This window comes from Lissotriton vulgaris, chromosome 4_1 (genome assembly GCF_964263255.1).
Source record: "Lissotriton vulgaris chromosome 4_1, aLisVul1.2, whole genome shotgun sequence".
Taxonomy (NCBI): Eukaryota; Metazoa; Chordata; class Amphibia; order Caudata; family Salamandridae; genus Lissotriton; species Lissotriton vulgaris.
The window spans coordinates 244,905,445-244,931,220 of NC_141691.1; the positions used below are offsets into that span (position 1 = coordinate 244,905,445).

Genomic DNA, 25,776 nt, shown 5'->3' on the forward strand with positions numbered 1-25,776 from the left:
GGGCGCACTCCGACATTACATATCTGGGCATCCGGTTGACTTCCTCTATTGCTAAAACGGTCTCTCTCAACTCTAAATTACTGGTGGGTCAAACTACCAAAGCGCTATCTGAATGGTCCCGCCTCAATTTGGCCTGGTACGGGAGACTAGCAGCAGTGAAATTGACTGTTCTTCCGCGTATCCTTTACCTGTTTCAGATGCTCCCAGTGAGCCCTCCGCCGGGCACCCTTTGGAAATTACAGGGGCTCCTTAATAAATTCTTGTGGAGCAACAAAAGGCCAAGACTAGCATTATCACTCGTCACTTCGCCGAAAGCGGGGGGGCTGGGCTTCCCACTAGTGGGTGCTTATCATCAAGCGTCCTGTCTCCGCTATATCACAGAATGGAATAGGCCCTTGTCCAGCAAACACTGGAACTTTATGGACCAGACAATAGCTGGCCGTAATATCTGGCGTGAACTCTGGCTCCTGCGCAAACACAAAGCGTGGGGCCTTTACTCTTCTCCGGTGACCTCGCCGACTCTTAAAGCATGGGATCATTAAGCGCGACGCAGGGGTTGGACTATGTTTCCCTCCTCTATGACACCTATCGTGGACAATCCCGATTTCCCGCCGGGGTGTGCGTCCCCGGTCTTTCACAGCAGGAGGGAGGAGGGCTGCAAAAGGGTGGGCTCCCTATTTGACCAAGAAGGCTTGGTCTCCTTCCCTCAATTGTGTAAGGAGTACTTTAATTTGCCAGAATCGGTCGCTTTCCATTACTCGCAGCTTGTACACTGGGTGACCCAACCTTCCAACTTCGTCTTAATGTCCCACCCCTTGACCACTTTCAAGAAATGGCTAGTCTGCAAGGAGGATGACCGTAAGCTCATATCTGAATTGTACGCGATGATCATGGCGTGTCCCAACAAAAAGCGTATGAAGTCGCAGGTTCGTTGGGAGACTGAATTAGGGCGTCCTTTGACGCACAAAGAATGGGAACACATTTACCGAGCGCACCACACTGCCTCCAATACCGCGGGTGCGGAATCTGCCTATAAGGAAGTCACTTATTGGTATTATACACCGGCGCACATCAAGTCCTGGGATGGAACTAAGCCAGGCCTCTGCTGGCGGGGGTGTTGCCTCCCTGGCACCTTGATACACCTGCTGTGGCACTGCCCACAACTGGTGCGATATTGGACAGCAGTTCTTGGCGACCTTGATGATGCATTTCAAATTACATTCCCATGGGCACCTAAGAACACTCTGTTGGGACTCCCCCACCCTAAGTCCTGCCCTTTATGCTCACTGAGGGGTAGACAGATAGAGTTAGCATTACTTGCGGTGCAACAGGTTCTTTTAGTGCACTGGGGTTCCTCTGCCACGCCTGACCCTCGAGACTGGATCCAGAAACGTTGGCACCTTTTGGCAATGGAGTGCCTAATGCTTAGCATTGATGGAAAGGGTTCGGAATATGCAAAGCTATGAGGTAAATTCTTGCAGCTCCTTTCCAAAGAAATGAGGGAAGTCACGTGCCCGAAATACCTACAAATCCTGCAGCTCATTCCTCTGGAACCGTTGGGGGCCACAAATGTAGTCTGAATAATTCTGAGCTGTGGCCGGCGGTCATGGGGAGGTAGGAGGGAGAGTTAGAGACTGATGCGGAGTGGAGTGGGGGTGGGGGTGGGGTTTTGGGGGGTTCGAGGGGTTGGGTGTTTGTCCATTTTCATGTTCTTTTTCTTTTATAAAAGTGGCATCTTAGCAGTTGCCTTGTCTGTATGCGGTCGTCTGAATCTTCTTTCTGCAGGGTCGTCCTCCAGGCTGTAGACATATATGCTGTGTACTGACTGTAACATTATGCTCTGCCGGCAACTGGATGTAGGCAGCTGAGCTGTGTACAATGATCCTATACCACGCAATAAAATATGATTGATTCTAAAGTCGTAAAGTATCTCCTAGGTACTTCAGAAAAGGAATGCTGAATGGCATAAAGGCATCAGGGAAGAATAATCATTTTTATAATCGCCACCCTCCCCATCAGGGACAGAGGTACATTTTTCCAGAACCTTGTGGAAGTGCGGATACCTTCCACTACCCTCTCTATATTGTTTTCCAGATAGGAAGGGCCCGTATACATCAGGCAGATCCCTAGGTATTTTGTTACCTTAGTTACCCATGGCAGGCCCACATCGGGAAGATCATTTGGCTATTTCTCTGCCAATCTCCTTACACTGACTAATTTCGATTTCCCAGGGTTAATACGGAGTCCAGAAAATGCCCCAATTTCTCCAGCTCAATAAGAAGGGCCAGCACTGCCTGTGTCGGATGCCGTAAATACAATAATGTATCATCGGCGTATAGGGACGTTACAAGCTTACTATCCCCAAGGGGATTCCCCAACCTCTCATTCTTTCCTTCAGTGTCGCCGCCAGGGGTTCCATCGCTGCCGAAAAAAAAAGCGGCGACAAGGGGCAGCCCTGTCTGGTACCTCGTGTCAATGTGAACTGTTCCGATACCATCCGGACCCGGGCTGTTGGGTTTTTATATAGCAGTTGGACCCATTGAATTAACACCAACCTCATACCCATTCTTCACAGAACTGCCGAGACATACTCCCATTCCACTGAATTTAATGCTTTTTCAATATCAAGCATTGCCAGAACACATTCCTCGTTTGCAAGGAACGGCGCGTGCCAGGCGTCTCAAGCTATGTGTGGTGTTCCTCCACGGTATAAACCCAGCTTGGTCCGGGTGTACAAGGTGGGGCATATGGGCAGTAACCTGGCCTCTAGGATCCCGCACAAGAGCTTAATATTGAGATTTAGGACTGAGATCGGCCTGTAGGAACCGGGCAGTAGAGGGTTTTTGTCAGGTTTCAATATCATAGTTATCAGCACCTCTTGCATGGATGCAGTCAAGGACTGTATTTCGAGGGCCTTATTATACACTTCTAGTAGTTTATCTGCTAGCAACGGCGCAAATCACTTATAGAACTCAGCCGGGAGTTTGTAGCTTTCGGGCCATTTGGCTGTTTTGAGACGTCGGATGGCTTCTAGTAGTTCTTCTTTAGTATTGGGGGCCACCAGCATGTCAGCGATATCATGATCTAACTGGGGCAGCTCTATCTGCTTTAGAAAGGGCTGCATTATTACTTGGGGCGGGCAAGTTTATTTTGGTAGACAGCAGCTAAGTGTTGGGCCAGTGTGTTCATATTCGAACCCTGGGTGCATATCATGTCCCCGTTGCTATTTTGTAATTGCAGTATCGGAGTTGCAAAGGACTCTGATTTAATAAGTCTCGCTAGTAGGGCTCCAGTTTTATCGTCCTGTACATGTAGGCATTGTCAGTATGCTGTGTACGGGAATTTTCCTACTCTACGTCAAGAGTCCATAGTGCCTCTTGTGCTGTACGCCACTCCTCCATGTTCTGAGGAGCCACGTGTAGGTCCAACTCCAATGTACCCAGCAGCTGCTCTTCTGTACGTATATCTCGTTCTAGTTGATGTCTGACCCTGTGGGATGTTTTAATACAAATCCACCCTTATAACCATATTTTTTTCTGAATTGCTGTGGGATTGTTCTTGTGTTGTGTGTCACTTTTTTACTGTTTGAATTGCTACATATATACTTTACACATTGCCTCTAAGTTAGGCCTGACTGCTCTGTGCCAAGCTACTAGAGGGTTGAGCACAGGTAAATTTGGGTTTGCTTGTGACTTCACGCTGATAAGGACTGTGGTTGCTGATTGAAAAGAGTTTCACTTCCCTCAACCAGTAAGCCCATTTCTTACAGTGAGCAAAAACACCCTGGACTGTAATGCAGCCCATAGTAATCATCAGTCACCTAAATCTATTTAAGCACTCCACTGATAAGTTAATGCTGTGGTCACTGTTGTGACAGTTGTTTCTGTGGTAGTTACTGCTGTCAAAACAGGTGTGGGTTATACTATGTTCCTTGCTCAGATTTACTGTGGATTTTGCCGTGGTCCAAGCTGTTTAGACAGCTGTTGTCGCTGTTATAATTAACACTGTTGTTGTCATAGTTCCTGTTGTGGTGGCAGCTGTATTCACTACTGTGGTCCCTGTTGTGGTTATATCTTTGAAGGATGCTAGAGTCTTGCAGCTGCAGTTACTATTTAGGTGATTGCTGTATTCCTTAATGTGGTAGAAGCTATTGTGACTCTATATATGCTGCTGCTGTGGCAACTCTGGTAGAGGCTGAGGTCCCAGTTGTGGTTATAGTTGTTGTTGGACTTGGCCCTTTTTGCAGGGTCATCCCTGAACTTTTTGCCTTCTTCCTCTATTTTGTCTGACCTGCTTTTTTTGGTTTTATGACTGGGCACTTTACCACTGCTGATCAGTGCTAAAGTGCATATGCTCTCCCTATTATAAATTAATGTATGAATTAGTGATTCCATGATTGGCTTATTTGGTTTACTGGTCAGACCCTAGTACAGTGCACTGAGTGTGCCCAGGGCTTGTAAACCAAATGCTGCTAGTGGGATTGCAGCACTGGTTGTGCCACCCACAGAAGCAGCCTGTAAAAGTGTGTCTAAGGCCTGCCATTGCAGAGCCTGTGTGCAGTCTGGTACTGCCATGCTGACCGGGCAAGTGCACCCACTTGCCAGTCCCTAAACCTTCCCTTGTCTTCATATCAGACACCCCTATAGTAGGACCAAGGGCAGGGTGCATTGTAAGTATAAGGTAGGACATGTCCTGGTGTGTGTGGCATGTCCTAATAGTGAATTACAGCCATTTTAGTTTTTCACTATTGCAAGGCTACCTGTTCTCCATAGTCCAGAATGGGCAGTTAGCTTATTACATTTTATATTCCTAACTGACTCAGGGAACATGGTAGAAGGAAAATGCTACTTTCCAGTATGCATCTGTTCTTGGCATGTAGAGCTGCAGAGTTGCACACTTTGCATAGATCGCCACCTAGTGTTGGGCCCGTATGTTTGCAGATTGTTGCTGTCCTGAAAAGTTCTCTGGAAATCACGAGATAGGTGACTCCTCCTTTGAACCACATTGCGCATGGGCAACGGCTCCATCCCCAGATTGTTTTCCGTCATTAGGGAAATGATGGAGCTTTGCAAGAAAAGAAAGGATGCCCATGTAATTTGCATCTAATTAAGATAATACTGGAACAGACAAGGGTAGCCGGCACGGCGGGTGGGCGTGTGCAACTCTGCAGCTCTACATGCCAAGAACAGATGCATACTGGTAGGTAGCATTTTCCGCTCGAGGCATATGTGCTGCAGATTGCACACTGTGTATAGATTGTATAGCAGTACCCATCCCTAGTGGCGACCACCCCTATCTGTTGCAGTAGTTTGGAAAAATGTTTTGAGAACAGCCTGGACCACATTAGCTTGTTGCTTGGTTTGCACATCTACACAATAGTGTTTTGTGAAAGTGTGCGGTGCAGACCATGTAGCTACTCTGCAGATGTCATCTAGGGGAATGTTCCCTAAAAATGCCATTGAAGCCCCTATTTGTCTTGTAGAATGGGCTTTAGGAGGAACAGATAACATACGTTTAGCTTTGTGGTAACAAATCTGTATGCATTTGACAATCCATCTAGCTATCCCAGATTTTGAAATGGGATTACCTTTGTGTGGTGGTGAGAAAGACACAAAGTTGTTTTGTCTTACGAAAGGGTTGTGTCCTCTGTATGTAGTATAGCAATTCTCTTTTGACATCTAATGTGTAAAGAGCTCTTACTGGTACTGTCTGGTTGCGAGAAGAAAACGGGCAGTTCCACAGATTGATTGAGATGGAAGGGAGAAATGACTCTGGGTAAGAATTTTGGATTAGTACGCAGAACTACCTTTTTGTGATGCATTTGCAAGAAGGGTTCTTGAATGGTTAGTGCTTGTAGTTCACTAACTCTCCGCAGAGAGGTAATAGCTACTAGCAACGCAACTTTCCATGTTAAAAATTGTAGTTCACATTTGTGTAAGGGTTCGAAGGGAGGTCCCATTAACAGTGTGGGAACAAAGTTTAAATTCCACACAGATGAAGGTGGTACTCTGGGAGGAATTATTCTTTTAAGGCCTTCCATAAAGGCTTTAATGGCAGGCACTCTGAATAGAGATAGATGATGTCTGTTTTGCAGATATGCTGCTATTGCAGCAAGATGTAGTCTAATAGACGTATTGGCTAAGTTGCATCTTTGGAGATGCAGTAAGTATCCTATGATGTGTCGAATAGACCCATCTAGAGGATTAATATTGTTGTTGTGACAATATATTACAAATTGTTTCCACTTGGCTGCATAACATGCCCTAGTGGTTGGACGTCTAGCTTCTTTTATGACATTCATGCAGTCTGGAGGATGGTTCAAATATCCAAATTCTAGAATTTCAGGAGCCAGATCGCAAGGTTGAGCTTAGCTGGGTCCGGTTGTCTGATCTCTCCACGGTTCTGTGTTAAGAGGTGTGGAGACAGGAGTCATTTTTGGTGCGGTACTACCGACAGTTGTAGCAGTGTGGTGTACCACGGCTGTCTGGCCCACGTTGGAGCAACCAGGATGAGGGTCAGAGAATGCTGCTGTAGATTGCGTACTACTAGTGGCATGAGTGGTAGAGGTGGAAAAGCGTACGCAAATCTGTTTGACCAGTTAATCCATATCGCATTGCCTTTGGACAGTGGGTAAGGATATCTGGCGGCGAAGCTTGGACATTTGGCGTTTTTGTGGGTGGCAAATAGGTCTATTTGAGGTTGTACCCAAATCTGAAAGAATGGCTGAAGAACTTGCATATGAAGTTCCCACTCGTGGGTCTGTTGTGTTTGACGACTTAATAGATCTGCTATGGTATTTTGTACTCCTGGAACATGCTGGGCTAAAAGGAATATATTTTGAGGTATAGCCCTCCGCTATATGTCCTGTGCTGGTTGATATAGCTGCAGGGAGTGTGTGACTCCCTGCTTCTGTATGTAATACATGGCTGTCATGTTGTCTGTGCGGACTAACACAGCTTTGTTTGATACTTGCTTTTGGAAAGCTTTTAGTGCTAGGAATATTGCTAGTAACTACAGATGATTGATGTGGAGTAACTTTTGTTGTGGGGTCCACCTGCCTTGCATGGTGTGTTGCAGTAGGTGGGCTCCCCAGCCGGAGAGCGATGCGTCCCCAGTTAAGATTATCTGAGGAACTGGCTCTAGGAACGGTCGTCCCTTGGAAAGGCTTTTGGTGTTCCACCACTGCAGAGATCGATGAGTCCGACCATCTACCAACACTAGGTCTGTCAATTGACCTTGAGCCTGGTTCCACTGACGTGATAAGCATTCTTGTAGCGGAGGCATTTCAAGTCTTGCATGGGGCACTATGAAAATGCAAGAGTCCATCATCCCTATGAGTTGCATGAACACTCTTGCTGGAAGGGAGTGTTTTAGCTGAAACCTTGTTAGAAGAGTTTGTATGCTGGCTCTCCTTGCTGGAGTGGGATAAGCGAGCGCTTTTGAGGAGTTTATTGTGGCACCGAGGTACTGTTGTACTTTGGATGGTTGTAGATGGGACTTGGCGTGGTTTATTGTAAACCCCAAGTCGTGAAGCAGTTGTATTGTGGCATGAGTGTGTTCCACGCTTAGGTTGTATGAGCTGGTTTTTATGAGCCAGTTGTCGAGGTACTGGGAGACTTTTTTTAAAAATTTATTTAAGAAGTTTTGTATAGCGCTAGCCTGACCGGAGGGTATCGGAGCGCTTCACAGCAATTGTATGGCAAGACATGCAGGAGCATACCATAATACAATAAGCGAGCAAACCAATAGCAAAACAGTGAGACAGTCCGGGTGTGAGTCGGAGTAAAGAGGATGATGAGTGGTCTATTACAAGGACTTGTTATCTCACAGCTGTCTTGTTTTCGTAAATGCGCTGCCACTACTGCTAAGCACTTTGTGAATACTCTTGGTGCTGTTGTGACTCCGAATGGGAGTACTTTGAATTGATAGTACTGTTCGTCTATTACAAATCTGAGATACTTCCTGTAAGCCTTGTGAATGGGAAAGTATGCATCCTTGAAATCTAATGTAGCAAGGAAGTCGTTTTGCGACAGAAGCAGAAGGACTTATTGTAGCGTGACCATGTGAAAATGGTCCGACTGTATGTATATGTTTAGCGGTCTGAGGTCTAGAATAGGCCTTAGAGAGCCGTCCTTTTTTGGAATCAGAAAATATAGAGAGTAAACCCCTTTGTTTTGTTGGTGCAGAGGAACTGGTTCTATTGCACTTTTTTGTAGCAGGGATTCTACTTCTTGCTTTAACAGTGCTAGATGTTGTGACATTGGACGCTGTTTGGGTGGTATGTTTGGGGGGTAGATGTTAGTTCTAGACAGTAACCTGATTGAATAATTTGTCGCACCCACCTGTCTGATGTGATGTTGGTCCAGGAATTGTTGCAGTCTTCCCCCCACAGTAGTGGAATGTTTGGGGGAGAGGGGAGGAAAGTCATTGGGTAGGGGTAGAGGCAGAGTGGGAGTTGTTGGTTTTGCCTCTGCCTTTGTTGTTGTTACCCCTGTAACCCCCTCTTTGGTAGCCCTTAGTGAATGTGGATTGGCTAGGGGTTTTGTAAGAGGTGGAGGGACTTTCGGAGGAGTAGCCTCTAGTGTTGCCTCTGTATGATGAGCAACGAAAAGAACGTCTGTGAGCTTGCTGCTGCAAGGCTCCCATAGATTTTGCTGTATTTTGCTGTATTGGTGTCTTTTTTCATCTTTTCTAAAGGCACGTCAACATTTGGGACAAATAAATGTGTCTCATCAAATGGCTGATTAAGGATGGAGTTTTGTACCTCATGTTTAAAACCTGAGATACGTAACCAAGCATGTCTACGTAGGAGGGTGCTGGTATTAATTGCTTTTGAGGCGGTATCTGCAGCATCTAGGGCACAGCGAATGGAAGTGTTGGTAATATTTTTACCTTCCTGTATAAGTTCATTGGCCCTATATCTGTATTTGTCAGGTAGATGCTGCATTATGGACTCTAGTTCATCATAATGACCTCTGTCATATCTAGCAAACAACACTTGGGTGTTGAAGATGCGCCAGATATTAGCTGCATGTGACGCTGTTCTTTTGCCTGAGGCGTCAAGTAGCTTGGATTCCTTGTCTGGTGGTGAGGCCTCTAATTCAACTACAGACCCAATCCAATGGCGTAAAGATATATCAGTGACTCAGAAAGAGGGGCGGTCAAAACATCCTGCTCCCAGATACTCTCTTATACACGTTATAAGGAGGTGATGCACTGTACTCCTCCCACGTTAAAAAACACCTGTTCTCCCGGACAGCACCACAGAACAACACAAATAGTGACCCAAAACAAAGGTTGGTCGCAAAAGTCCACACCTAATGTTGAACTAAGCTCTTAATAGAGAATAAATGTGCGAGAAGCAAGAGACGCCTCACGGAAACACCACCAACGGGGTAACTGGTATGCAATTTCCAGACAGGCCCCTGTCTCATCATCAGTAGTCACTAGCTTCTCAAAGGAAATAAGAAGAAAGAAAAGAGGTGTCCAAAACAAACAACATAAAATGTGACAAACAGTGGAGAGCAGAAAAATCTGCTGGTGACAAACACACACATATAACGGAGTGCCTAAAAACACAGCACACAAGTCCCTTAACCAACTTTATTCATAGGGAGGTGATAGTGTGCTGTTTAAATTAAAAAGGCTGGTAGCTATTCATGCATACCATTACCTAATGCCAGTGCCGACATGTTTCACTGCTATAATGCGTTAAGTAGTTTCATCAGGGCTGCACTCATATGCTGCCACTCCACTTTTGGACACTAGTTCTGTAATGCACTGCCAAAAGAGAACAGGTGACCCCTGTGCCGGACGCGGCGGCCATCTTAGCCTAGTCAAAGGACTGTGTATCGGTGCCTAAATGGGGAACTGCAGGGAATATATAGTAAGACATTGGCTATGCCCCCCCTAAGCTGGTCAACTTAAGCACAAGCCCACTAGTGTTTCTTTACGGACCAGGAGTGTTTCAAGAATTTATGGTGAAAAATTCACTACAGACTATATAAGCTATGCAATGGACAACACAGAGCTGCCAGGTTTAAAAAGAGCCCCTTCTGGTGTATTATTATAGTGTTGAAAAAACACATGTATACCCACACAGAGCTAGTATCCCCCACTCCATATGGACAGGATAGGGATGTGCACTCCATAAAGCTTATATGTATGCAACAGCTGCCCAACCAGTCATCTGGATTTTACAGCAACTCAAACAACATACGAAGGACGCTGATTGGGACCCATACCAATGTCGACAACCTGCAGTGAGCTTCACCTAGTTCAAAAACTCATAAGCACCCACTAGGGACATCAAAGTGTATAGCCCTCCCCACCCAAGCCTGGGAGGGGCAGGATGTGCCTGCTGCGTTAATCTCGGGCCTAGAAACAATGAGTGGATAAGTGTACCAGTCATAGTTTGACCTTGTTCCATTCTATAATTTCATTAAGCCCAATCCGATCAGTTTTCTCATTGTAAATCCAACGGGCTTCTTTAGCCAGCAGGATCCCATCGATGTTCTGAGGGGAACCCTTAACATTTTCCAGTACTGTCCACTGGAAGGTGTGTTTCTCAGTGAGGAGGAGGTGCTGGCGCATCAAGTGGTCTCTTTTTGGAACTGAGAGTCAATTGACCAGTCTTAGGATCCTTGACAATAGTTTTTTGGTTAGGATCAGGCGTGAAAAGTTACTCTGAACAGGGCAGATCCTTCGGTGTCGAGGTTTTCGGCCCGTAGGTTTTTTTGGCACCGAGTCGGTAGCTGATTTCGCTTTAGAAGTGTGCCCTTTTGAAGTATCCTTTATCGGAACCTGTTTCTTCGGGTTCCGGGTGTTTTTTCGGCTCCGAAGCGTGTGAATCTGGAGCTTTAGGTGTTTTTTTTAGTCGGCTCCGATTGCGGTTTCGGCATCGATGAGGAGCTGTCAGTCTTCAGTGCCATGTGCTTAGGTGTCGGAGCAAAGGTTGGTGAGGTTGACGAAGATGGCTTAGTCTTCAGTGTCGGTGCAGGATCTGCACCATGGATAGGCTGGCTCGAGCCCGAGCTGCCTAAAAGCTTAATGGGCTTCTTTGCCGGGCCCGAAGGAGGGGCGTTGGAAGCAGTCTCTCGGTGTGCACCCGGGCCCGAAGGTGAGGGTGTGCCCGAAGCCTTTTTAGAGGGTGTCGAGGAAGGGTTGGGGTCGACAATCTTACTTACGACCCGTTGAGCTGGAGTGACTTCCTCGACGTCGGAGTCTTCGGCGTCTGAGGAGCTGGTACGCTCTTCGGCGTGCTGGTGTTCTGGCACCTCGTCGCCCTCTTCGAAGATGTCGTCGGGGATCGAAGCTGACGAGCGAGCCATTGTTCTTCGAGCTCATCGGTCCCGGATCATCTTCTTGGAGCGGAAGGAGGCACAAGCGGAACAGTCTTTGGCCTCGTGCTCCGGTGAGAGGCAGATGTTGCACACCTCATGTAGGTTGGTGTGGGGAAACTTCGACCCACATGTTATGTTATGTTATGTTATGTTAGTATGAATTTGTAGAGCGCATGTTCACCCCAGGGTTTCTTGGCGCTGTGTGCCGCTGGGGAACTCGTCTTGGCTTTCCCTGTGAGATGGTCCCTATTGGGCATCCCCAAGGTGAAGCCCGGCATCCCCGGCAGCGAGGGGGCCGTTGTGGAGATTAAGCAAGCTATTGCCCAGAGTTGCAGCGTGGGACCCATAGTTAGAGAGGCACCGAGGCGAGATTTATCGAGCCCGCTGACATTGGTTCCTTACCCTGCCGAGTCGGGAATTGAACCCTGGTCCCGGGCCGACCTCTGCTTCTGGGTCTGCCGCCTCTAACCGGTGAGCCACACTTCTCCACATTGAGGACACTTCTTGAATGACGTCCTTTCCATGAGCCAGAAAGTAGGGCCTAGGTAGGCCCGAAGGCCTTCGTCGACGACCGGAATCGAAGACTTCGAAGTGGTGAAGAATCGCGTCGATGTGGAGCGCGATCAAAACAATACAGTTGAACTGGGTGAGGATTGCACGCCAAAGGAAAATCGGTTCCTAACCAGAGCACAGGAAACACATCCGAGCCCGATGGCGGAAAAAAACAATCTGGGGATGGAGCTGATGCCCATGCGCACTGTGGTCCAAAGGAGGAGTCACCTATCTCGTGACTTCCAAAGAACTTTTCAGGACAACAAACTGCAAACATCCGGGCCCAACACTAGGTGGCGATCTATGCACAGTGTGCAATCTGCAGCTCATATGCCTCGAACATTCGAGTTTAATATGCCTGGACTCAGGATGATAAAATGCATCTTTTAGTGAAGTTGGTTTTAACATTCTGTGTTTGGAAATACCACTTTTAGAAAGTAGGTATTTTCTTGTTTAACCTTCCAAGCCTGCCTCTGCTAGGTTGTGTATTCCTTGTCTGGAGTTTGTGAGTGACAGGGCTGGGGATTCCAGGAGACAGAATGAGTCAGCCCAGTGGTGAATAGAGAGATCTGCATCTCGATGGGAGGGAGGAGTTGCACCTGGGATCGAAATAGGACAGTGCCTGCCCCCTACAGTGCTGGCTCCACCCCTTTGGTGCGTCTGATGTCTCTGCCCTGCACTGTGATAAGAGAGAAGGAATCATGTCAATAAAGTGCTCCAGGGCTGTGCTTTCCCTCCACAATGCTGGCTCCACCTCCTGTGGAACGTCTGATGTTTCTGCTCTGCACAGTGAAAGGAAAGAAGGAGTCATGTAAACAGAGTGCTCCAGAACTGGTTTGGACTGGGCAAAGGCCTCTCTTCCCTCAGAGGACAAAGGATTTTGGGGTATAACTATTGAGACATGATCCCAATAAATAAGATCACTTTTGGACTACAAGAAGAAACCTCTGATGAGGAGAGGAACCAGAAGAAACAGAGGAGAGACTATTCCTAAGCTGAAGTGCTGCTTAGGGGATTGGCCTGCAGTGGTTGCCTGACTGACAAAGAGAGGAGAAAGAACTTTGTGTGCTTTACTTTCAACTTGTGAAGGATCTCCAAGGGCTTGGAACAGAGCTTGCCTCCTGCTGAAGTCTCAGAGACAACAGACTTCACCCCCAGCTCCCCAGAGTTCTTTGGAAGTGCCTGCGGCTTTGGGCCTTCTGAGGGACTGCGTGTCGCAAGGAGCTGGAAGCGCGACTCAACGAGGAAGAAGCGTGTCGCCTTCGCTGCTGCTGCCGTTGCAACTCCGAAGGAGGGTGTTGCCGCTGTAGCTGCTGTATTGCACTGCATCGAGAGAAGCATCTCACAACGAAGAGAAAACGTGTCGCCGTCGCTGCTGCTGCTGTTGCAACTCCGAAGGAGGGTGTCGCCGCTGTAGCGGTCGTATTGCACCGCATCGAGAGAAGTGTCTCGCAACGAGGAAGAAGCGTGTCGCCGTCCCTGCTGCTGCTGTTGCATCGTGAATGTCGGCGCTGTAGCTGTCGAATTGCACCACATCGAGGAAAGCGCCTTGCATCTCCCGGAGAAGCGTGCCGGCGTCGGAGCTGCTGCCGTCGCATCTCGGATGTCATCGCTGTAGTTGTCGCATTGTGCAGGAGCTTCTCGCAAACGCCAGAGAAGAGTGTCTCCGCCGAGGCTGTTGCCGTCGCATAGCTGAACAAGGGTTTCGCCGCTGCAGTTGACGCATCGAACCAAGACTTCTCGCATCATCGTAGAAGCGTGCCGCATCTGGAAGACCTTCACGCATCGCAAGGTACAATGACGCAAAGTGACGCATCTTAAGAACTGAACTGAACTAAGCTAAAACTACCATTTTTAAGTATAGTATTGTGGATTTCTGTCGTTTAATGGTCTTGTGTTAAGTCTATATAAAGAATACTTATTTTTAATATACAACTGTGCGGTGTTCATCTGTAGTTTTGTCACTGGGTTACTGTATGTGGTCACAAATGCTTTACACACTGCATTTGAGATAAGCCTGTCAACTCGTGCCAAGCTCCCAAGCAGGTGAGCATTGGTTATTTTAGGAGTGTAGCCCCTTACCCTGACTAGAGGCAAGGGTCCTATTTGCCACAAGTACCTACCTGTGCCAACTAGAGACCCCCAAATCTAACAGTTGTGATTACTGCTCTGGGCCCTACTGTGGTGGCAATTATCAACCCTGCTTTCATTACAGATGTGGTCCCTGCTGCACTTGTAGATATGGCTGCTGTGGTTGCAGTTGTAGTCTCTGCTGTGGTGGCAGTGCTTCTTAATCTTTTCCCTGGTCTTGTAGCAACAGATAGATTCTCCTCTCCCTTGTTGTTATATCTGTGTTTTCTGCTGTTGCCCAAGCCATGGGGAAGCTTTGGTTGTTACTGTGGTCCCTATAGTGTCTACAAAAGTGATTAAAGTGGTTTTCCCTAATGTGGTAGCAGTTGTTGTCCCTATCATGATGTCAGCTGCGGTACACACTGACCGCTATTATGGGAAGCGACTATTCTACTGCAATGGTATTGGATTTTGTCGCTGCAGCCGTCCCTGCTGTTGTGGCTGGAGTTGCCCCAACCATGCCAGGAGCTGTGCACTTTTGAGGACTTACTGTTACTGTTGTCTATATTTAGGGGGTAGCTGTGGTTACTACTGTGGCTCCTGAAATGTTTACAGCGTTTGTGGAAGCTATCCTCAATGCGTTGGTCTCCACTCTGCATACTGTTAATGCTACTATTAATGCTACTGTTGTAGAGGATGGAGTCGCTGCTTTTGTGAATAGTGCTTTGACCTTCACATTGCTGGTGTGGCTCTTGCTGTGGTTAATGCTCTGATGGCTCCTGTTGTTGCTGCTCCTTTGGTATCTGTGGTGATTGCTGTAGTCACTGCTCTGTTTGCCACTGTGGTTACAGAATTGGTTCATCATGTGGTCATTGGTGCCGTTACAGCTACGACCATTCATCCAGGTCCCAATGTACTTGCTGATGGGGTTCCTGTGGCAGCTGTCATTGCTGGCTTGATGGCTGCTTTGGTGGTAGCTATTGTTCCTAGTGCAGTTACAACCATGGGCACTGCTTTTGTTCCTGCCTTGCTGGCAGCTGTTGCTGATGTGGTGCCTGCCATGGTTACAGCATTAGTTGATACCGTTGTCCCTGCTGTGATGACAGCAGTTATGAATGTTGCTCCTTCCATGTTGTCCCTGTGATTCTTGATGTGGCCACTGTTTCAGCAACTAGTCACTGCTGTAGTGACAGGTTTTGCCTTTGTGGTATAAGCTGCTGTAGTACCTGCTGTGACAGAGACCACTGCAGGTAGCATTTGTATCAGGCAAACTCATTGGTAAAATTGCGAAGAGGAACTACCTTTTGTAGCCCCCTCTCCGTCAACGCAAAATACCTACTTAAATGAACACTGAAAACCCCTCTCTATATTCTCTTTTCTGCTGTCACATGAATTCTGGCAAGACCTAGAGCTGCCTCTAGCCAGTCTTAACAATCACACAAGAAAATAACATTTTGTTTTTCTATCTGTCAATAAACCAGGCCTGGATGTTTTGTGCCCACCAAAGACCAAACAAGAGTTATTTTACCTGATAGACGATCTCACTGTAACACGGTTTACATGTTCCCATATATAAATAAAAGTTTTGTTTTTCAATTATGAGGAAATAGGAAAATATACTTCCAGTTCCTTACGTTACCTGTATAAATAGTGAGACTACATCAAAAAACCAATTACCAAGATAGTCTCTGTATTTTATGGAAATTTTCCAAACAGTGCTGTATAATTGGACAAACTGACTTTATTGGTTTGGTTTTCCAGTTGTGTAAATTAATTTGTGTTACAAATATTGAACGTTTTAGCACAATACCAATGTTCTATTGTCATTTTCTCTATTGAATCTGGCATTAGAGACAGTTTTAGTCTTCTTGCTAGACAGGTGTTTTTTCCCCTCAAAAAATGAATGCATAAGAGAGATATATAGAAGTCCTTTCAGTCAGTAGGTTTCATACATTTGTTTGTTATATGGTCATTCACATTTTGCTTCCGCCAACATCAGCTCACTACTTGAGCAGTGGGTCAGCCTACGTTCTCATTGGTTGCTTTCATTTTGAGTGACTGGACAACGCCTGTGCACATTGTTCACATCCACCTAAAAATAGTTCCTTACTCTTGATTGCTAAACCGTGCTCCAAGTGTGCTTTTTAATTAGGTTATTTTAAATATATATATTTTAAAGTGAAGCTATTTATTTTGCCTACACTTTGAGTGCCCAGTTAGATAGTGACTTATTTGCTGTCTCCTTTTTTAAGTGTTTAAGTGATATTGTAGTTGCTTGTGATTTTATTGCTTGGTTAGCTGGTGATTAATTTGTGACTGGCACAATTAAAAAGAAAAGGTAGAAAACGACTGAAAGGCTTTCATTCAAAAACAAATCACTAATAAAACGACTACATCAGTGAATGTGGTTTAAATTTAACATAAGCATATGCAATTAGGTGCGCCTCTCTTCTCTTTTTGGGGCACATTCTTGCAAAAAGAAAATAAACTAACCATCGCATCCCCTTGCCAAAGCTAGACCTGTTGGCTTTGCCAAAGATTTTTTTTCATCGTGCATGGACTGCCGATCACCAAGATACACAAGACAAAGATACAGAAATAAAACATTTTAATAACAAACAACAAATGTTGAGGAGTTCTCTTTTTACCGTTAGAAAGGCATGGTTTGTCTTTGATCTGCATACTACAGCAATCCAGAATAGTAGGTTTGCCTTTCTCAAAGAGAGAAACTCTGGTGCCTTCAGGCAACTGGCCTCCCTTCGCCCCCTCCAAGCCTTTTTGCCTTTTTTCAGTACTGGGGTGAATGTATGTCATTGTTCTGCATTCCGTCCATCAATTGTTCTTTTTGCATTTGTCACCCCGAGTGGGAAGGGTATGCCCAGGCGTGGGCCCCGTGCTCTCCATGACACTGGAGTCAAGCTATCCTGGCTGATCAGGGGTGAAACCCCGAAATCGGTCCCAAGATGCTTGTTCCCAGTCCAAGGAGACCCTGGCCTGGCAGTTCGGGCTGGACTGTTCCAATGAGGCACAGTGTCGAGAGTGATTTACATATGGCTGGGTTCTAACTGGAATGGCATGGGGAGCAAAGAAATGATGGATTTAGACCTAGATCTCTGTACTGGGGTGAATGTATGACATTGTTCTGCATTCTGTCCATCAATTGTTCTTTTTGCATAAGTACATGAACTGCCAGAAAGTAACGCATGCAGAACCTGGCATCAGGCATTCGAACTATGCAGAAAGTACTGTGCTAAAAGAGCAATCTAGCTGAAGATTTGTCGAGGACATTTCAAATACTTATTGGGTTGATACGGCTTGGCTAGACCACCAAAAACAGATATTCTTACATGTTTTGCAGCGGACTGCTAGGTATACATTTTTCTCTTTTTTAATTGCAAAGTCGCAATATCATACTATTTCAAGTTTCTGAAGTGGAAAACGTAGCCTAACTCGTATTGGGTATAAAAATAATGCACATAATACGCAGGTCAGATCTTAAAAACATTTCCAGTCTAGAATAAAGTAAACTAATCACGTAAAGTAAAAAGGACCAAAATTGCCTTAAGAATAAATAAATGACTCGTAGCACTCATGAAGTTTCAATCCCCATCAAGTCATACAGATCACAATGATGGTAACTCAAACCACTCTAGACTTCGATTCAAACCTGTATGACTCGTCTGTCCTCGGATTAACAAGATCCTTTCATAGGAACCCATAGAGCAGATTAAATGTATAGGAGCTGCTCGTGCAAGGGCTTAACTGAAGAGCATTAAGACACTTCAGTAAATAGACAGGCCACTCTAGTAGTAAAAGCCATGATCTTTATGTCCCTCGTTCTCGCACTAGTAACTACTTGCGGCAAGCATTTTGGGAAAAGTAATTTAAGCACAAAATGCTGCACATGCAAGCCCTGCTGAAGCTTACTGGGTGCTACAAAGCCACTGCCATTCAGGGCATCTTCCCACTTTGTACCTGGTTTAACTGTGCCATTGGACTTCAGTATTAGATCAACATTTAATTGTGTCCTCCAAACTCATGCTTGAGTCACCCTACCTTGATAGATTCAAGGATTATTTGGGCACGCGTCTGGGGACAGCAGAATAGGTACATGGTGGACAGATCCACTTCTTGATGGACAATTATGCTGTGCAGGAAGTAGCTCTTTGTGAACGGATGTACTGAGTGGTCAACTTTATTCATTCCGGTCCCCAAGATAGATGTGAGTGAACTGTAATGGACCTCGGCTCCACCTTTAATAAAATCAACACGGATACGGTCTGGATGGAGCTGGGATCCATGGGCTTGGAACATTGCTTGGTGGATTTTCTTCGGAATTGCATAGGGGGCTAATGACCTCAGTCCACAATGGTAGCAATGGGGAATGCAAAAAGGACTTTGCACTTAAAACAGGGGTTCAGTAGGGCTGTATGTTGGCGCCCTTTATTTTTATTCTGCCTGTTGGCCACTTCAAGATGCTTCTTTCCATGCAGGGCATAGATATGCCAAGAGTCAAGAGTAGATTGCTTCTGGCTCTTTTATATGAAGACAATGCTGTTTTAATAGCCCACACCACTAGCAGTCTGCAGCCGCTCTTAGACCTCTTTTGGGATTTTATGGGCAGTTTGGACTCACAAAATGGTATTGGGGCCGAAAAATACAAAAAGTGCCATTTTTTCTGTGCAGGACAGACTTTAAGTAAAGTTGATCATTTTACCAATTAAGAATTTAAATAGATTTATGATTTGATTGGCAACCCCGAATACAACAAGAACACTGGAAACCTAAAGAGGGTGTGCACTGGGGTGAATGACATTTCCTTACGTTTAGGCCGTAAGCCTTTTAAAACCTTGTTGGAAATCTACAAAGTCAAGTGCATTACCAATCTCCACTTTTGATTGTGAGATCTGGGGTTATACGAAGCTAGGCTCCATGATGGTGGTGGAGAACACATTTTTAGGGCTCTTCTGGGGGTAGGGCAAAATACCCCAACTGAGATCCTTATCGATGAGCTAGGGATGAATTATATCACAGATTTTATTTGTTTGCCTCCCCTCTTGTTGTGGTGTGCTGTCTGGTTAAAGGAAGAATTGAGTCTCAACAGACTAGTCGTTAAGGCCCGTATGAAATTGGACAAGATGCATAATATTCCTTGGCTGGTTTACATCAAGGAAAATGTTAGTGCTCTTGGGCGACCAAAGCTATTTTCCCACCCAGAGAGCGTAATTAAACAAGATATGGTGTGGCTGAAGCAGACATTTCCGCCTATGGTGGCAGAAGAGAGGTTAGCCTCAGCCCTGGGGTCAAACCATCATACAGGAAATTTATCATGGTAAAAACAGTACCTGGGATAGGCTTAACTTCTTTACGAAATACCAAATTTTCAGCGTCGTCTTCGGACTTATTTTAGGTTGGGCTTGTTTTACCAGCTGCTCTATCCTCAGAAAACATGGTATAATCACACTGAATTGCCCTTATTTTCCTGTGATCAGTTTTCAACTTGTAAAATTAGATTTATCTGCGCTTTTTTATAAAACTCTTTGAAACAATGTTTGTAAAACCTTTATTTTAAGAGACCAATTTTTTTCAGGTAAGACCTGCCCTTTTATATTTGCAACTTTTAGCAACACAGAAAATTTGTTTTTATGTGTCCAGGTTCCTAATGAGGTCTACTGCGCAGGACGCTAGGGAAAGGTACCCGGGTGTTGGCCATAGACAACTTTTTTTGCTTGTTTTTACAAAGAATATTTTCTTTGGACTGAATATATACTTTTATCTGACAGAAGTAATACGATGTATTTTTATATATTATTCTGATGATATGACATTTTTTGTGACTACTTATATGATTTTATTTCTAATTTTATTTTGAATGAAATGCAATCACCAAACTGTGGTAATGGAGAAGGGTACAGTATTGCATTTTTTCTTTAGGTTTATGGTAATCGCCCGAGAGAGGTGGTTATCTTAAGGAAGTCCAGAATATAGCCTGCCTTGTGCAGAATGACTGCATTCAGACATTCACAGGTTTTCAGTTTCCTGAAGTTGTACAGAAAGACACCCGCTTAGATGGGATAAGAATAGCAGGTAAGATTATTATTGTACGCAGCTCAAATGGCCATCACGTGGAAGCAGTTGTGCAAAAAAGTGATCTGGTGGCGTGCTCTATTTATATCTTCGCAGTCTCCTTCATTCATTACAAGCACAAATGCAGACTTGGGACAGCTGAGAGCAAGAAAGCTGATGGAGGGGAGATGAAAGCAAGTTATTTAACTAGATTTCATAAGTGTGCGCACAGCTTAAGTCCTCTAGACATGAAGAAACCAGCTTCTCAAACAAGGAAATGCACTGAAAGGGACACACTCCACTCTGTCATAAGGCTTTCCAGCCCCAGATGTCCCAAATATCTCCTGTGGTTGCGTGCTGAGGCAGATCCAGCATTGACCTCAGTATGGGCTGCGTATTCACCAATATACTTGTGATTTTACGTTCACAGAATAGAAGCATCCAGATACATGTCTATGTTGCTAGCATTATGATATATTTGTGATCTGTTAATGGATATCGAAAAGTTGCTGCCCCAATTCGGATTCCAAGGACTAATTGTTAGCTAATCTGGCAGACAGGCCCTCCATGACAGAGGGTGTAGTAATAAGTGATGTCAATTACAATGTTGACTGTTCCTAAGTAACTGTATCCTCGATCCTATTTAGCTATTGAAGCAGGAATGTACAGGGTTTTTTACGGCACTCATCACATACATTAAGAAGCCATATAGAGAAGTGGAGGAAGGCACAGAACGCTCTGGTCCGATGGAAAGACAGACTGAGCCTCTTCACCGTTATTTGTTTGACATGGTTTGGGCTGCGGCTCCCATGGGCCGAGAGAGGCTAACTACATCTACATCTGAAAAACTGCCATATCAATACCTCTCATAAATCGAATGCCCTCGGAATGTCTTTAAAGCTCCAATGTGCCCGTCTTAGACAGTCACTTTAAGGTTTCTCAGAACTATAGTAGAAATATCACACTAGTCACAAGAGTCATGCGACTAACACAGTAAAGACTGTGGTAAACGCCCAGGATCAAAGAAACCATTAATTCAATAATGTCCACAATAGTACCAAATGTCTCCTTTCACTGCTCTTCACACCGTCATTGAATATGCTACGGAGTAGTGCTCTACTCCTAATATTCTTGCTACAGCAAGGTATTTTTCTAAAAAGCTGACATGGCTGTGGCTATAGAGATTTAAAAAAACTCCAAGAAAGCAACAATACTGTGGACATGGCGGAAATCATAGGTAAACCCTAGAGAATGTGTGTTCGGCAAACACTGAGGCTCCCCAACATGCAATAAGGCCCATCAAGTGCCCAAATCCTTGTCCTCGAGTCCATTGCCCAATTGATTACTGACACACTCATGTAAAAACACAGCTACCTAACACCTTGATAGAAGGAAAAGTGACTTCTTAAAGGATAAACTGGCAATCTGAACAAGAGCCTGGGGGAGTAAAACTTCTACGTCAACATATCATATGAAAAAAGTAAGCATCATATACTGATGGCACAACTCACCTGCCGCTTATATTCTGCAACTGGATCATACACTTTCCAACCATTCAGAGGGAATTTTTCTTTATAACTGAAGGCAAACAGAGGCTTTAAAGAAAAAATAGTATACTACATTATTAAGTGAATCCTAGAGCTCAAAACGTACCGAAATGTTAAAATTAAAATCATGATTTTATAAATGTAATCAGTCAGGATGTTCTCCACAAATACAACAGCAAAGTTTCATATAGACATTGAATGAATGAAACAGAAACACACTTTAAACCTCACTGGAGCTGTCATAAAAGGAATGTTCAGCCATTAACCCTTCTAATGATCTTCTAATGACCCATAACCAAAATCACGTAGAGTACCTATTGAACCTTGCAAGCATTATGAAAGGTCACAACACTTTAGGACTGAGGACTAAGCTTTAGATTTAGGGTAGATCAATTTGGGTGCATTTAGTTCTTATTTAAAACTTTTTTATAAATTAAGCTTCAACGAAAAATGACAGATGCCGAATAGTACAGCATCCTTCACATCAGAGTTCATTAACACACTGCGGGACAACACGAGTAGACTAGAACTTTGGAATGTTGGGAGCAGCATACAGGACAGAGTGGCAGGGGGCAACTAATGTTTGGTACAAGCCTACAGTTCCAACATTGACATGTTTATCATTCTGTTGCTCCTTGTTTTAAATATTTTACTTTTAGTTCTTAAAACCCTCACTTATAACTGTGGTAGAGGGCCTTTAACAACAGATATAATGCCTAAAAGCAGACTACAATGCTATCATCAGGCTCCTTTCCCAACCCTCACTTATAACTGTGGTAGAGGGCCTTTAACGACAGATATAATGCCTAAAAGCAGACTACAATGCTATCATCAGGCTCCTTTCCCATCTGCGTCTTCCCACCGCATCACTTACTAACTGCCCTTGCACCCTCAAACAGTATTGTGGTGCGTCTTTTTACAGTATGAAGTATCATGGAGGCATCAGTCTGGGGTTGGGAGGTGTTGTGTTAAGGCATCTGCAACGATCCCCTAGTAAGACACTGACATTGCAGAGGAGTTAGTCCAAATACCTTTGTTGAGACCTGCTCTCTACAGGCGATCATTCCCCATCAGTAGGGGCGGTGTAACCAAAGCTACTGTGAGGCCTATGAGCTTCCCTGGCTGCTTCTCTATTTTCTATTGGAGAATTGAGCAAGCATGTTAACCATGCCTAAACTCTATACTAGTCTATTAGCTTTTAATTGTTACTGGAAAACATGTACTACTGCAGTCACACAACACTTGACTGCGGACTGCTCATTACAAAGGTATCTGGGGCACCTGCGAAGTATTTCTGGCATAAAGTATGTAAACTTGTTGGAGTCAGGTCAGACGTGTAAATTTGTGGGCCTATGTCCGCGGTGGTTTCTCCCATCACGTTCAGACATGTGCTCATGAAAGACACGAGTTAATATGTTTTTGGGACGGGATTGAGGAGGGAACACCACCAAACCCGATGACATTTCAGGAGAGGTTTTTTCTTTCCAAGTGGAAAACAAGGGAAAAAGTTGTAGGAGCAAATGACCCTTTGCATTATATTGGATAATTTACATATTTAAGGCTTCCAAGTCCTCCTTATATCTGCAGGATCAAAAGAACTGGGGTGGAGGGGGGCTTTCATAGTGGAAGCATTTCTTTATTTAATGTGCTCTGAAGAAGAGCCTAGATGCACTGGGGTTGCACACAAATATCAACATGAACCAGGTGTTTAGAGAAAAATAGGTACCTATCTACATAAAACAATGTTTCAGATGAAGGCTGAAAGTAGTAAGTTAATTGAATAATGAAATAAATACAATTCTTAATAATGAAATGTGACTTTAATTTCTCAAGATACTGAAAACATAAGCTCTCAACTCTCAAAAAACTTTATTTCGGCAGGTTCTGCCATAAAAGTACAATAATATAAAAATGTTATACTCATTATAAAATCACAGAATAAAAACTGGAAAAAGAAAAAACAAAAACATAAAAAGGAACAGCACGAACAGTTTTCATATATTAGCATAATAACCCCAAAAGTATAGAGGTGGCAAAGGGGAAGGGGTCCCGCCCCCGCGGGGGAGTGACCCATAAAGTGCATTAAGCATATACAAATATCACGTTTGAGGGTAACATTAGTGGCATATTACATAACATCAGCTTATGGGACATACTAGTTAAAAATATAAATAATCGAATGTGAAGGTTAAAAGGAAATCGGCTTTAATTAATACCATTTAAAATTAGGGAAATATAACTTTTAATAGAGCGATGACAACTAAAGTCACTACTCTAACTACTGACAAGGCATCTTCGTTTGCACCACACTGCGAATGCAAATTTAGCAATTGCCACAACAAAAACTGGATGAGTGTCGTGTTTAAATGTCCTATAGACCTCTCTGTGGTTTCTAATACTCAGATTCCTACAGAGTTGAAGAACCCATTTAGATCTCGCAGCACTATATGAAGGGCAAAAAAAGATCACATGGATCTCTGTTTCTTCCTCAATCTTGCACCCGGGACAAAGCAGCTGTTTTGCACCCACCCAGTTATGGGTAAATAAATATAGGGGGAGGGTCCCGTGCCTGAATTGGAGAAACAATTTCTTAGCAAGAAGGGGTTGAATGCTATCTAACACAGGCTCCAAGCTATAGTGCTGCTTTATGTCTAGAAACCTAAAGGTAAGGCTAGCTGAGTCTACTGTCTTCAACATGTTTACTGTATTGAATTTTAAAAGAGACCACAGTTTCCAAAGTAATGTACTTGAATGTTCAGCTTCATGACTGTCTGGTAATAATGTATATTCTTTAGAGTTTGAGAGTGAGCCAACAATGTAGGTGTTAATAAAGATCAACAAGTCACGTATCTTCAGTAACACTGTTTCCGAAGGATACTCCATCTAACAGATTCTTCACCTTTAAAATATTCTCCAGGTGCCAGAATAGATCCGAAAGCTCTTTCAGCAATACTCCTGGACACCGCTAGGTGGCGCTGGCTCTGTACTAATCAGGAAATGGTAAAGCTGCATATTACCACCACCCCTGCGTGCTAACATGGGTTTCTATTTTTTTTTTTTTCGCATGGTCAGATGTGGAGCATAAAACAACTAATAGTACCGGTGTACAGATCTCTAACAAGGGGTCTAGTTAAATAGTAAAAAGAGGTCACGCCACAGAATGATAAGGAATCTGTGGTTAGAGTAGCCACCAGAATTGCATTACCGACGGTAACTTGTCCTTCTGATGTACAATCCTAATCACAGATTCCTCACCTTTAGAATAGATAACAAAGGAGTACCTCCCGAAGGTGGAGGATCTGTGGGGTGAATTCAGACAATACAAATCTTGCAGGATTGAGTGGCAAGGCAGTACTGCTTTGTGAACAGGTGCACCGACATCCAGGTTGCAGCCTGGTAGAAGACAAGGACAAGCACTCTGTGTGCCAACCCAGTGGTAGCAGCATTAGCCTTGGCGCTATGGGCTCCCAGTGTTTCCAGAGGCTGCTTTTTGGTCAGTGCGTAACAAATCTTCATGCAGAGGACTATCCATCAAGACATAGTCCTCGCCTGCACTCCTTTCCCTTTCTACACCCGTGGGAGCTAAACAAAAAACTGATTGTACAACCACCGGCCCTTGGTGAGATAGATGTAAAAGCTTAAAGCTCTCTTTGGGGTCTCCTCCTCTTTTGAGGGGTGAGGAGGGGCAAAGAACGCTGGGAGGGTGATCGAGTAACCAAAGTGTAAAGGAGTCCTGACTTTTGGCAAGAAGGCCAGCAGAGGCCGCAGTTTCAGTTTGTCTGGAAGGGCGGTTGCACTAATTGTGCCTGAAGCTCGATCAAGTGACAAGCTGAAATGATAGCAACGAGAAAGACAGTCCTTAAGGTTAGATGACACCACCAGCAGGCGTGCATCAGTTTGAAGGGCGTGCACATGAGAAACATCAAGACCAAGTAAAGGTCCCGCTCTGAAATCCCAGACAGTTTAGGAGGGAAACTTTTAATAAACCACATACCAACAGGTGATTTAAACAAGGACGGTTAGTTCCGCAAACACAAAAAGGCAAGAAGAACAGAAACAATCTTCAGTAGAGCTTACTGCAAAGTCTTGCTGGGCAAAAGACAAGACAAACAATAAAACATCCAACAATTTGACTTTTAAAGGGTCTGTCTTGCAAAACCCACACAAGGCTATAAATCTGTCCCTATATATCAGAAACA

The 25,776-nt window shown here is 44.6% G+C and overlaps 1 protein-coding gene across 12 annotated transcripts in view; it reads right to left on the bottom strand.

Annotated features, from left to right (window-relative positions):
• Positions 1-25,776, bottom strand: part of MTMR1 (myotubularin related protein 1) — a 449,026-nt gene that overhangs the window by 251,713 nt on the left and 171,537 nt on the right. For all 12 annotated transcript variants that reach the window (XM_086918594.1, XM_086918596.1, XM_086918593.1 and 9 more), the window contains one exon: positions 21,542-21,625. In XM_086918594.1, the coding sequence (XP_086774720.1) occupies positions 21,542-21,625 (84 nt within the window). The remainder of the gene's footprint in view (positions 1-21,541; positions 21,626-25,776) is intronic.